The sequence below is a fragment of the Oryctolagus cuniculus genome, chromosome 19 (assembly GCF_051225735.1).
Source record: "Oryctolagus cuniculus isolate XC-2025 breed Fujian yellow rabbit chromosome 19, ASM5122573v1, whole genome shotgun sequence".
Lineage (NCBI taxonomy): Eukaryota > Metazoa > Chordata > Mammalia > Lagomorpha > Leporidae > Oryctolagus > Oryctolagus cuniculus.
This window is the reverse complement of record NC_142885.1, coordinates 3152471-3165608: the sequence shown is the minus strand read 5'-3', so window position 1 is coordinate 3165608 and position 13138 is coordinate 3152471. Positions and strand designations below refer to the sequence as shown.

Below are 13138 nucleotides of genomic sequence, written 5' to 3'. Positions count from 1 at the left end.
GAGTGGACAGAAGGGCTTGGTGGGCAGGTGTGGGAGTGGACAGAAGAGCAGGTGGGCAGGTGTGGGAGTGGACAGAAGAGCAGGTGGGTAGGTGTGGGTGTGGACAGAAGGGCTTGGTGGGCAGGTGTGGGTGTGGACAGAAGGGCTTGGTGGGCAGGTGTGGGTGTGGACAGAAGAGCAGGTGGGCAGGTGTGGGAGTGGACAGAAGAGCAGGTGGGCAGGTGTGGGTGTGGACAGAAGGGCTTGGTGGGCAGGTGTGGGAGTGGACAGAAGAGCAGGTGGGCAGGTGTGGGTGTGGACAGAAGGGCTTGGTGGGCAGGTGTGGGTGTGGACAGAAGAGCAGGTGGGCAGGTGTGGGAGTGGACAGAAGAGCAGGTGGGCAGGTGTGGGTGTGGACAGAAGGGCTTGGTGGGCAGGTGTGGGTGTGGACAGAAGAGCAGGTGGGCAGGTGTGGGTGTGGACAGAAGGGCTTGGTGGGCAGGTGTGGGTGTGGACAGCAGAGCCTGGTGGGCAGGTGTGGGTGTGGACAGAAGGGCTTGGTGGGCAGGTGCAGGAGTGGACAGCAGATTGTGGTGGGCAGGTGTGGGAGTGGACAGAAGAGCAGGTGGGCAGGTGTGGGAGTGGACAGAAGGGCTTGGTGGGCAGGTGTGGGAGTGGACAGAAGGGCTTGGTGGGCAGGTGTGGGTGTGGACAGAAGGGCTTGGTGGGCAGGTGCGGGTGTGGACAGAAGGGCTTGGTGGGCAGGTGTGGGAGTGGACAGAAAGGCTTGGTGGGCAGGTGTGGGTGTGGACAGAAGGGCTTGGTGGGCAGGTGTGGGTGTGGACAGAAGAGCAGGTGGGCAGGTGTGGGTGTGGACAGAAGGGCTTGGTGGGCAGGTGTGGGTGTGGACAGAAGAGCAGGTGGGCAGGTGTGGGAGTGGACAGAAGAGCAGGTGGGCAGGTGTGGGTGTGGACAGAAGGGCTTGGTGGGCAGGTGTGGGTGTGGACAGAAGAGCAGGTGGGTAGGTGTGGGTGTGGACAGAAGGGCTTGGTGGGCAGGTGTGGGTGTGGACAGAAGGGCTTGGTGGGCAGGTGTGGGAGTGGACAGAAGGGCTTGGTGGGCAGGTGTGGGTGTGGACAGAAGGGCTTGGTGGGCAGGTGTGGGAGTGGACAGAAGGGCTTGGTGGGCAGGTGTGGGTGTGGACAGCAGGGCTTGGTGGGCAGGTGTGGGAGTGGACAGAAGGGCTTGGTGGGCAGGTGTGGGAGTGGACAGAAGGGCTTGGTGGGCAGGTGTGGGAGTGGACAGAAGGGCTTGGTGGGCAGGTGTGGGAGTGGACAGAAGGGCTTGGTGGGCAGGTGTGGGAGTGGACAGAAGGGCTTGGTGGGCAGGTGTGGGAGTGGACAGAAGAGCAGGTGGGCAGGTGTGGGAGTGGACAGAAGAGCAGGTGGGTAGGTGTGGGTGTGGACAGAAGGGCTTGGTGGGCAGGTGTGGGTGTGGACAGAAGGGCTTGGTGGGCAGGTGTGGGTGTGGACAGAAGAGCAGGTGGGCAGGTGTGGGAGTGGACAGAAGAGCAGGTGGGCAGGTGTGGGTGTGGACAGAAGGGCTTGGTGGGCAGGTGTGGGAGTGGACAGAAGAGCAGGTGGGCAGGTGTGGGTGTGGACAGAAGGGCTTGGTGGGCAGGTGTGGGTGTGGACAGAAGAGCAGGTGGGCAGGTGTGGGAGTGGACAGAAGAGCAGGTGGGCAGGTGTGGGTGTGGACAGAAGGGCTTGGTGGGCAGGTGTGGGTGTGGACAGAAGAGCAGGTGGGCAGGTGTGGGTGTGGACAGAAGGGCTTGGTGGGCAGGTGTGGGTGTGGACAGCAGAGCCTGGTGGGCAGGTGTGGGTGTGGACAGAAGGGCTTGGTGGGCAGGTGCAGGAGTGGACAGCAGATTGTGGTGGGCAGGTGTGGGAGTGGACAGAAGAGCAGGTGGGCAGGTGTGGGAGTGGACAGAAGGGCTTGGTGGGCAGGTGTGGGAGTGGACAGAAGGGCTTGGTGGGCAGGTGTGGGTGTGGACAGAAGGGCTTGGTGGGCAGGTGCGGGTGTGGACAGAAGGGCTTGGTGGGCAGGTGTGGGAGTGGACAGAAGGGCTTGGTGGGCAGGTGTGGGTGTGGACAGAAGGGCTTGGTGGGCAGGTGTGGGTGTGGACAGAAGAGCAGGTGGGCAGGTGTGGGTGTGGACAGAAGGGCTTGGTGGGCAGGTGTGGGTGTGGACAGAAGAGCAGGTGGGCAGGTGTGGGAGTGGACAGAAGAGCAGGTGGGCAGGTGTGGGTGTGGACAGAAGGGCTTGGTGGGCAGGTGTGGGTGTGGACAGCAGAGCCTGGTGGGCAGGTGTGGGTGTGGACAGAAGGGCTTGGTGGGCAGGTGTGGGTGTGGACAGCAGAGCCTGGTGGGCAGGTGTGGGTGTGGACAGAAGGGCTTGGTGGGCAGGTGCAGGAGTGGACAGCAGATTGTGGTGGGCAGGTGTGGGAGTGGACAGAAGAGCAGGTGGGCAGGTGTGGGAGTGGACAGAAGGGCTTGGTGGGCAGGTGTGGGAGTGGACAGAAGGGCTTGGTGGGCAGGTGTGGGTGTGGACAGAAGGGCTTGGTGGGCAGGTGCGGGTGTGGACAGAAGGGCTTGGTGGGCAGGTGTGGGAGTGGACAGAAGGGCTTGGTGGGCAGGTGTGGGTGTGGACAGAAGGGCTTGGTGGGCAGGTGTGGGTGTGGACAGAAGAGCAGGTGGGCAGGTGTGGGTGTGGACAGAAGGGCTTGGTGGGCAGGTGTGGGTGTGGACAGAAGAGCAGGTGGGCAGGTGTGGGAGTGGACAGAAGAGCAGGTGGGCAGGTGTGGGTGTGGACAGAAGGGCTTGGTGGGCAGGTGTGGGTGTGGACAGCAGAGCCTGGTGGGCAGGTGTGGGTGTGGACAGAAGGGCTTGGTGGGCAGGTGTGGGTGTGGACAGCAGAGCCTGGTGGGCAGGTGTGGGTGTGGACAGAAGGGCTTGGTGGGCAGGTGCAGGAGTGGACAGCAGATTGTGGTGGGCAGGTGTGGGAGTGGACAGAAGAGCAGGTGGGCAGGTGTGGGAGTGGACAGAAGGGCTTGGTGGGCAGGTGTGGGAGTGGACAGAAGGGCTTGGTGGGCAGGTGTGGGTGTGGACAGAAGGGCTTGGTGGGCAGGTGCGGGTGTGGACAGCAGATCATGGTGGGCAGGTGTGGGTGTGGACTGCAGATTGTGGTGGGCAGGTGTGGGTGTGGACAGCAGATCGTGGTGGGCAGGCGTAGGCGTGGGTGCAGAGCTCCACCCCTGAGCAGGACCCTTTCCCAGGCTTATGGACCTGATTCTCCCTGGCGCTCGGGGCCACCATGCCTCAGGCCGCCTCCTGGGAGCTGCTTTTGGGCGCTTACCCGAGTTTCCCCTGCGTGGTTCTTGTGCTCCGTGTTGGAGACACCGTTCAGATGGGGGCCCATGGCCGGGTGGCTCTGGCTGCTGCCTGGGGGTCTCCGTTGGCATCAGGTGTCCCGAGCACAAGGCTCCCAGCTGAATTAGGCGTTGCCCCTCCGCGCTCTGCCTCCTGGATGGCCTTGAGGGCTGGAGAGGTTTAAAAGGCTGGAGCCACAAGTCTCCACTCCCCTTGGTTTTTTTCTTTCTTTTGTTTTTAAAGATTGATTTATTTATTTGAAATGCAGATTTAGGGGGAGAGAGAGAGGTCTTCCATCTGCTGGTTCACTCCCCAAATGGTTGCAACAGCTGGAGCGGGGCCAGGCTGAAGCCAGGAGCTTCTCCTGGGTCTCCCACGTGGGTGCAGGGGCCCCCAGCACTTGGGCCATCCTCCACTGCTTTCCCAGGCCATAGCAGGGGGGCAGATTGGAAGAGGAGCAGGCGGGACTCGAACCACTGCCTGTATGGATGCCGGCACTGAAGGCGGCTTTACCCACTATGCCACAGCGCTGGCCCTGTCCCGTCAGATTTCTGTCGCTGGCCCTGTAGATCTGGACGTGTGTTTGTGTGGCCATGAGGAGGGTGGATGTGCCCGGCCGTGGGGCAGCCCTGTTCTCTCTGGCCCTGGCCGTGGGGTGAGAGCCAGTCCAGCCACCATGCCTGGGGGTTTTGCCCTCTGCCAATCAGCAGGACGCGCTGGCTGCAACCCAGACCTGAGGTGAAGGGGCTTCTAGCCGCCGACCCTGGGATGCGCTGGCGCGGGTGTCAGGGTGTCAGGCGGGGCGGGGGGTTCCTCGCTCTCGGATCGGGGTGGACCATAGCTCTGAGGATGCTGCGGAGGTTGTTGGCATCTGGGGACACCCATGGCATCCCCTGAACAGAGCCCGGGACCCCTGCTCGCCCCTTGGGTGGTTCTAGATCTTTCTGTGGCCCTGATGCTTGGCTGTGGATTGGGCAGCCATGAGACCTAATCTCATGCCCAGTCTCTCAGCCCAGGGCATGGTCCCCACTCCTGTCCTGGGTCCCCAAGACCACGCCCCGGGCGTTTGCTGAGGGCACACCTGGGGGCTACCCTGGCCACCCTGGCCCGCGTGGGGCCGCTGGTGACCCCGTCCTCCCGTGCAGAGTCCCTGGAGAAGTGGGAGCGCCTGACGGTGGCCGACGCCCTGGAGCCCGTGCAGTTTGAGGACGGAGAGAAAATCGTGGTCCAGGGGGAGCCCGGGGACGACTTCTTCATCATCACGGAGGTGAGTGAGCGCCGCTCACACACACGTGCCACGGGCATCCACGTGGAGCCACACACGCCATCCACACGTCCCTAAGCCCAAGGATCTCTTGAAGTGTTGGTGGGTACACGCCTGCACATGGAACACACACGCTTGCACACATGACGAGGTTGTAAGACACAGATCACATGGTGGATGCATGCCTGCACATGGGACAAGATGGAGGACAGGGATCACGTGGCTACACGCTTGCACACGTGCTGGGATTGCAGCACATGGAACACACAGGGAGTACACACTTGCACGTGTGACGAGATTGTAGGGCACGGACTATATGGTGGTGCACACGGACCACACACACACAGGGGACACACGCTGCACATGTGACAGGACTGCAGGACACGGAACACATGGATACACGCCTGCACACGTGACGAGATCGCAGGACACAGGACACACTTGTGGTGCCGGTGGCACGTCAGGATTAGACATCTGATTTAAAGTGCGCGGCAGTGGCCTCTGCCTGAGCTCACGGCGTGGGTGCCGTGCATGGGGCTGGAGTCGCTCTGGGGGCTGGGCCTCGGCTGCGAGTGGACGGCCGTGGTGGCGACCAGTGCCGAGTGCGGAGGCCGCCCTGGTCCTCGCTGGGGTGTGGCCCCCAGGGTGTTTTCTGCAGGTCTCTCTCACTGTGTGTCCCCATGGCCGTCCTGGTGTGGGGAGCCCAGCCCCGGTCACAGATCAGGAGATGCACACGCCAGGGTTGGACGCCTGTGGCTGTGACGTCACTTCTCCCGAGACCCAGCCCCCATCAGCCCTCCCCTTCTTTCCCAGGAAGAAGCAGAGGTGCAGGGTGGACATGGGGCCAGCATGGAGCTGTCCTGGGACCCTGGGGGCTGCACTTCCTGTCCCCGGGAGCAAGAACAGAGCCACGTGGCTGGGCTGTGGTTGTGTCCACTTGCGCCCAGGCTCCTGGGGGCCACAGGTCCACATTTTCCCCACCTGGTCTGGGGGTGACTGTACCCTGCATGGGAAGGTGGGGCCACGTCCATCAGGGCCATGTGGGGGACAACGCCGGGCCCCGCCCCTCCCAGGCTGTGCTTAATCCCTCAGGGCCGGTGGTGCCTGTGGCCTGGGTCCTGGCCTGCTGGACGACATCCATCCCAGCAGAGCCAGGGGAAGCTGCTGTGGAGCTGGGTGGGGCCGGGTGGGCGGCCCTCCAGTGGCCATGGTCTCCGTGTCCCTGCTGACCACGGGCCGTTTCCTGCCTGCTGGCCACAGCGTGGCACAGCCTGACAGCGGTGCTGGGTGTGGTCTACACAGCCACTCTCGGTGGACGGCGTGGTTGTGTGAGGGCTGCTGGCATGGGTGTGGCCTCCGGGGTGTGGTGCCATGCATATGCTGTACATGTGCCATGCAACGCAGCATGTCATGTGTGTGCAGTGTGTGCCATGCGTGTGCCACGCATGTGTAGTTTGTATGGCATGGTCTCCTGGCATCTTGCTGCCTGCCTCACACTCTGTCCAAGTCTCCACTGCACTGGCCACCTAGCACAGAGCCGTTCTGGCCACACCCGGCCCCCGAGGGGACGCTTGGCCACCCTGTGGGGCCCTCTGAGGCCCCTGGTCCTGATCTCATCCCTGTCCTCACCCTGCCCAGGACCCTGCTCTCTCTGGGACTGCATGCGGGCTGCCAACCCTGGTGGGTGGCTGTGGACACCCCTAGGCATTGGGCCCAGGCCCTGGGGCCACAGTACTTAGCAGTGGGGGCCTGTGTGGGCCACAGACCTGGGCAGCAGCCGCTGCACAGGCGTGGGGAGACCCTGGCAGCTGCCAGCCTCAGGCCAGACTCCGTGTGGGTGGGAGACATCTGACCTCCGGCCACGTGCGGGGCCCCGAGGCCTCCGTGGGGCATGGCCATGGCTGTGGCCGTGGTGTTCTTGGGGGCTCTGACCCTAGTCCACCAAAGTCGGGGCAGCGTCTGGGTGGGGGCGGGAGGCGGGCCCTATTGGCCTGACTCGTCCCCTGGGAAGGTGTCTTGGGGCCTACTGTGAGGGCGGGGGTCCCGAGACCCTCGCTGGCCCAGCTGTTCCCTCCTCCTCCTCCTCCTCCTCAGAATTTACCGCCTGATTCCGCACTCCAGGCCAACTGTGGCCGCCAGAGCTGGGCGGGGTGGGTGGGGGCGTCGGGGTCTCCCGGGCTGGGGAGGGGGCAGCTAATGGGTTTTGCGTTCCCGCCGTGCATTCCTCGATTTGAACCATGTGCCTGGGGGCAGCTGGACCCCAAGGGCTGGCATCCCCGTTGCCATGGGGACGTCGGATCGGATTCCCCTCCCGCGTAGCAAATCAATTTTACCAGCGTCCGCCACGCGGAAGCAACTGCAGGGCAGCCTTTCCCAGCCACCTCCCGCCCAGGCCTGCGCACCCCCTCCTGGACGCTGGGGCGGGAGGGCTCCCAGAGCCCATGGGGGACGTCCCTTCACTGGTGCTCACAGAGGGCTGTCACTCAGCGCCCCCACCCTGCTCCGTGACCCCCGTCTTCGCCGTATTTCCGCATTTGGCGCCGTTCCCTGGGGAAGGTTCTGGCTCTGTGCCCATTGGCTCCATGCCGCGGGGTGTGCTGGAGGGACCCTGGCCTCTGAGGCAGGGGGTATCCGAGGGCCTGCAGGACCCCTGCTGGGCAGAGAAGGGTCTGGAAGGGCCGGGGCCTGGGGGCAGCGGCTGCGATTCCTGGACTTGCGGCCACTTCCTGCTCGGCATCTGTAGCTGCCCTCGGCCGCGCGGCCCAGCCCGGAGCCTGGCTGCGTTTCGGTGCTGCCTCAAGTGGGGCCGTGATGGCACTGGGCACCTGAGGCTGCAGAACCCTGAGCGCCCCGTGGGGTCCCCAGCACTGGGCTGAGCAGCCCCCTTGGGAAGCCGAGGTCCCCGGGTGGTCGTGGAAGAGCCAGTCCCCCGTGGAGCATGCCCGGGGGTGATGCCAGTGCGTGTGGCCCTGGGGTGGCCTCGTGACCCGAGACGCCTGGGCTCGCAGCGTCCCCTCGCCCGTGTCCACTCGGTGCCTGGTGCCTGCCCCATGCCTTGCACAGGAGCAGCCGTGCCCTCTGCTCACATGCTGCCGGTGGGCCCCTGGAGGCTCCGACAGCCGCGGTCCGCCCGGAAGCACACAGGTCCCCTGGACTTGGCCCCAGCTCCTTCCCTGGCGCAGGTCAGCTGGTCACCCTGTGTCTGAGGCTGCATGTCCCCTTGAAGCCCCATCGCTCCTGCGGGAAGCTGCCCTGGGCCTGAGCAGGACAGCTGGTCCCGGGCACGTCCCCCCAGCCTGTGACGTGAGCACGGGGGCTCGGGGGTGGGCGAGCCGACTTCCCAGCTCGGCCGACATCTTCGCTTTGTCCGCATGCTGGCCAGGTTTTCCCGTGGCTGTTCCCTGGAGGAAGGCAGCGGCCTGGCCTCACCGGGGGTGCAGCTGCCCACGTCTGTCTTGGTAACGAGCCTGCCTCGCCCCACCCCCCTCTGCCTTTCCTGCCTCCCACGACCCTCCAGGGAGACCAGGCGGATTCCCACAGGCCGTTCCCAGCCCGCGGGCGGTGCGGACGGACAGATGTGGCCGCGTGTGCCGGATTCCAAGGCCCTGGCACAGTATGAGGAGAGCCAAGCTCCGTGCCAGGCAGGGCTTCTGCCGGGGGATGTTTGGGCTGGGAAAACCCCAACAGACACCCAGTGCAGCTGGGGCTGGCCAGGCAGCCTCAGGCACGGCCCCTGCGTCCCCTCCCCACGGGCCTGGGACCCCGTCTTGGGAGGTCCACGCAGCTGGAGGGGCCAGCTAGGTGGGGGTCCGTGGCCTCAGGAGTCTCCTGCTCCGTCTCTTGGCGCAGAGTCAGCAAAATGGCTTCTGGGGGCTTCTCGGGGTGCAGGGCTGGGGTCACCCTGGGCGGAGCTGGCGCAAGGGTGGGGGCTCGGGCGTGGGCGGCACCAGGAGGAAGCTGAGCTGAGGGCGGGGCAGGGGGTGGAGTCGGGGAGTGTGAAGCCCACGGCCACCGCGCCCGCGCGTCCACAGCTGCAAGCCGGACTCCGGGGATCCGGGCGCCCCCGGGGGCTGGGAAGAGCGGCCAGCGCGGTGCCCTGTGAGGCCTCTGCTGCAGGGGGTGGCGGCGGCGGCGGTGGCAATGGCGGTGACGCAGCTCTGAGCTTTTGCGGTGTGCCCCACTCGGCCCCACACGGCCACGCCCTCTTCCCTGGCCTCGCAAGTCACTGAGGTAGTGACCACTACCCTGTCCGTTTATACCGTGAGAAACAGGCTCAGGACAGGTCCGAGACTTCAGGCATCACCAGCCACCGCCAAGTCCATGGTTTCAGACATTGCTAGTCACCTGCCGATCCCGGCCTCTGCAGGTGATAAAGCACTGTCTTGCCCGTGCCTCCCAGAACCTGGGAGTCTGAGCGAGTTCGCTAGCCCTGGGAGAGCTGGGGCTCAGGGCAGCTGGGTGGTGTCCATAGCTTCCCAGCTGGGCCAGGTCTGATGTCCAGGCCCTTGTGAGGCCCTCGTGGTGCCCATGTTGCCCGGCCAAGCACCGGTCTCCAGGGGACCCGGGATGTGCCCCGCTGGCCTCATCCTGTGGCCACCTCCTTCCGTCTCCCCATGCTGAGCAGAATGAGTTCATCTTTCTGACTTAAAAAAATATATATTTATGCTAACTTTATTTAGCAAAGCAGAAACGCAGAGAAAAAGAGACATACACACACCTAGACAGACAGACAGACAGAGATCCTGTATCTGCTGGTTCACGCCCCGGCGCCCGCAGCAGCCAGGGCTGGGCCAGGCCAAAGCCAGGGCGAGCGTCAGCAGGCAGCTGGGTGCAGCCAGGCTCTCTCCTGTGGGGTGCGGGGTCCCACATGGGTTCAGGGTGACTGGGCAGTGTAAAGAGGCCCCTCTGGGGTGGTCAGCGCCGCTGACCACCCCACGTGCCCCTGCAGCCTTTCTGAGAGGCGGCCTGGAGGCCCGAGGGCCTGGGCAGCGCTGGGTTCCAGCCGTGCCGCCGGCTCCCTGAAGCGCGGCACTGAGGTCAGCACGTGTTCGTCCTTGGGCCCCTGTGTTTCCAGAAAGCTCTGCTGCTCTGGCCAGCGGCCGCGCTTCAGGGGGTGCTGGGCGGCTTGGCCGGTGAGTGGGGCTGCTGGGACGTCCTGGTGGGGGCAGGCGTCCTGGCCGGAGGGTTGTGGACGCCCAGGCCCTGTGGACGAGGTTGGCGCACAGCAGGCTGGCATCTGTGGGGAGGCCGGACGCCGTCAGGGCCCTGTGTGGACACAGGCTGTGGGTGCAGAGGCCCTCTTTGGACCCCTTTATGGAATCTTATGCTCCAGTCGCCCTGACTCCAAGACGGGGAGCCGCGTCCACGAGGGGCCCCTCTGCTCCCCCAGGGTTAGCCAGAGACCTGTTCTGGCCAGCGAGGTGTGAGGGGGGTTGTGGACGCTTCCGGAAGGGTTTCCCACAGGTGGCACGTGGTGACTCCTGGACCCACTGAGAGGGCTGTGACCCCGCCGAGACCCAGGGCCCAGGGCGGGGGGCAGACCCACGGGCCAGCTGGCTGCCTGACTTCTGGGGACGAAGGTGAACACAGCTCGTCACCCAGGAGCGCCATGTGCAGCACCAGGAGGCTCGGGCGGGCGGGCGGCGGACACCAAGGTCGGGGCGTGGGTGCCGGGGACCGTGCCGCCGAGCAGGCCCCGGCTGAGCCGCGTGCTGGGTTCTGGGAGCAGCGCGAACTTGAAAGGCAGGAACCGCAATGTTAGCCACGGGCCCGGGGTCACCCTGGGCAGGAGCAAGGCCAGCGGCTTCAGCCCCCACGCGTGTCGCCCTCAGCGACGGCCTCCCACGTGGGCCACGGAACCCAGAGCCGTGCTGAGCACCCAGCTGAGCCGGCACTGGACCGGGACCGGGCGCTGTCCTGGCGCCTTCAGCACCCCAGCTCCCCGGGCGCCCGCCGCATGCGTGTTCCGCTGCTGCCTCCGCTGGCTCGGTAAACACCCAGAGCCCGGCGCCCGGCGGGGACCCGCTCCCGGGGGCTGCCAATTGGTGCCTGCAGATTCTAGGCACGGCGGCTGCGGCGTGTGCCGCAGACTGTGGAAGGCAGGAGTCACTCATTAACCTGGGCACAGCCAGCCCAGGGAGCCCACCTGGACATGGGGTGTGCGAGCCCCCCAGAGTCGGAGCCGCTGATTCCTGCGTCGGGGTGCAAACCTTTGTCTTCACAGTGGCCTGAGGTGGGGCCTGGGCCAGCCCGCCTGACCCTGCCGTACCGCACGTGGTGGCTGGAGTGGGGGGCATTTGGACAGCAGCCGCCCGGCTGTCCGAGGCTCCTCCGTGGCCGCCCCTGCTCTTCCCATGCCTGTTAATCGCTGAGCCGGCGCCGCCTGCTCCCCTGCATGGGGGTCGGGGCCCCACCGCGTAGCCGGGGCGCCTGAGCCTGAGCCAGCTCCCGTCTGCCCCCGGGGAGCCCCCGCATGGCTGGACGCCCGGCTGGGCCTTGGCGGTTAACCCAAGGTCAGCTCTGAGCGCCAGGGCCCCCGACAGATTCCGACCCCTTGGTTGCACCCCCGGAGTTTCCCATCGGAAAACTGCGTCTGGGCTGGGGTGGGGGCTACGGGAACGCTGGCTGCCCCGCGGAGAGCGAGGCCTGGGGGCCGCGTTCCGGCGCGGTGGAGACAGGTGCATGGGTTGGGCAGTGGGGGCGAGTGTCCCCCATACGTCCGGCTCTCACTGCCCCTCGGGCCCACAGGGCACCGCCTCCGTGCTGCAGCGCCGGTCCCCCAGCGAGGAGTACGTGGAGGTCGGCCGCCTTGGGCCCTCCGACTACTTTGGTGAGTGTCCCCTCCCGTGGGTCCTGGGGGAGCTCTCAGGGGGCGGGGGCTGAGCCGCCCTGCAGCTGGGACAGAGGGCTCCGCGGAGTCTCCCCAGACCCTGTTCCAGGGTGTCGGTCCAGCATTCCTACACCTGGAGCCCGGTGGGTGTGAGGGAGGCCGGTGCCACAGCCCACGGTGCCAGCCACGCAGGGGCCTCCCAGAGGGGGGTCGGCCAGGATGTGGAAGTGCCCCGGGCACTTCAGGGACTCACGTCCACTCAGGCCGCTGCTGGCACGTGGCAGGCTCTGCCGCCTCCCCTCCGGCCAGCACTGCCCTGAAGGGGAGCCGTGTCCGCCCCAACGGCCTCGGCCCCTCGTGCCCCTGACGCCTCTCCCCCCTCCTCCCCCCTCCTCCCCCCCGCCCCTCCCCCGCCTCCCAGGGGAGATTGCGCTGCTGCTGAACCGGCCGCGTGCGGCCACGGTGGTGGCCCGTGGCCCCCTCAAGTGCGTGAAGCTGGACCGGCCGCGCTTCGAGCGGGTGCTGGGCCCCTGCTCCGACATCCTCAAGCGGAACATCCAGCGCTACAACAGCTTCATCTCCCTCACCGTCTGAGCGCCCGCGGCGGGCCCGGCCCGGCCTCTGGACTCAGTTTCTGGAATAAACAGCCGCCTCCTGCGTTTCAGAAACAAGGCAGCGAACAGAACCCAGCCCAGGCCCCTGCCGTGCCCCCCGGCGCCGCCGGCCACAGCGCCCTCCAGGGCCCTGGCCCAGGGTCCCGGGCTGCGGCTGCGGACGTGGGAGGAGCCGGCCAGGCGTCCCTGCTTGTCCTCGGCCCTTCTGGAAAGTCCCCAGGTGGGAGGGGCCTCCTGACGGACACTTGGCCGGGTCCAGGGACCGCGAGGCAGGGCTGCCTCTGTGTGTGCCGGGTGGCTTCCCGTGACCCTGGGAGGGAGAGCGGCATCCTGGGTAAACCACAGGGGGCTGAGTTCCCCCTGCCCCCACCCATCCCAGCCCCATTCCCGACCCCCGCCGATGCCCGCGCCCCAGCCTGGGTGCCGCGCTGCCCCCGTCCGTGGCCCCGTGTCCGTGGCCCTGCGCCCCTCCCCGCTCGACGCTGCATGAGCATTAAATGTGCGATGAGGACCCCCGCCCGGAGGCTCTGGTCTGAAGTCTTTTGGGGGGTGCTTCTCGTTCCCTCCCAGTGGTGAGACACGGGGGGCACGGCCACCCCGGGGGATGCAGGTCGGGGGCATGAGCACATTCTTAGCTGCCGCCGCCTCCGTCTTCCTGGACCGAGCCTGACCTCACGGGGGCGCCTCCCCCAGGCCCCTCCCCCAGCGTCACTGGCAGGCGTGGGGGCTGCGCTGGGGCAGCCACGCAGGCAGGGCCCAGCTCCCTCGCTGCCCCCCCGGCCTGGCGTGGCCCTGCCACTTGTGGCCGTCTTTAGGGCCTCGAGGTGGACATGGAGGCCCTGAGGCTGCTGCTGGCAGTGTCCAGGGATGGCCAGCGCCAGGGTCCCCGAGCCCCAGCCCAGGGCTGTGAATGGAAAACAGAAGTGGGTGGGTCGTGGCAGAAAGAGGCCGTGCAGGTGTGGCGTCCGCAGGCCAGAGGAGGAATCGTGGTGGGGCTGGCCTCCCCGGGGACACACGGAGACCC

At 66.5% G+C, this 13138-nt stretch overlaps 1 protein-coding gene across 4 annotated transcripts in view; it reads left to right on the top strand.

Moving 5' to 3' along the window:
* PRKAR1B (protein kinase cAMP-dependent type I regulatory subunit beta) overlaps positions 1–12632 on the top strand; it is a 69940-nt gene extending 57308 nt beyond the window's left edge. For all 4 annotated transcript variants that reach the window (XM_070064255.2, XM_070064254.2, XM_070064256.2 and 1 more), the window contains 3 exons: positions 4553–4674; positions 11419–11500; positions 11922–12632. In XM_070064255.2, the coding sequence (XP_069920356.2) occupies positions 4553–4674; positions 11419–11500; positions 11922–12094 (377 nt within the window). In that variant the 3' untranslated portion in view covers positions 12095–12632. The remainder of the gene's footprint in view (positions 1–4552; positions 4675–11418; positions 11501–11921) is intronic.
* Positions 12633–13138: the final 506 nt, after the last annotated feature.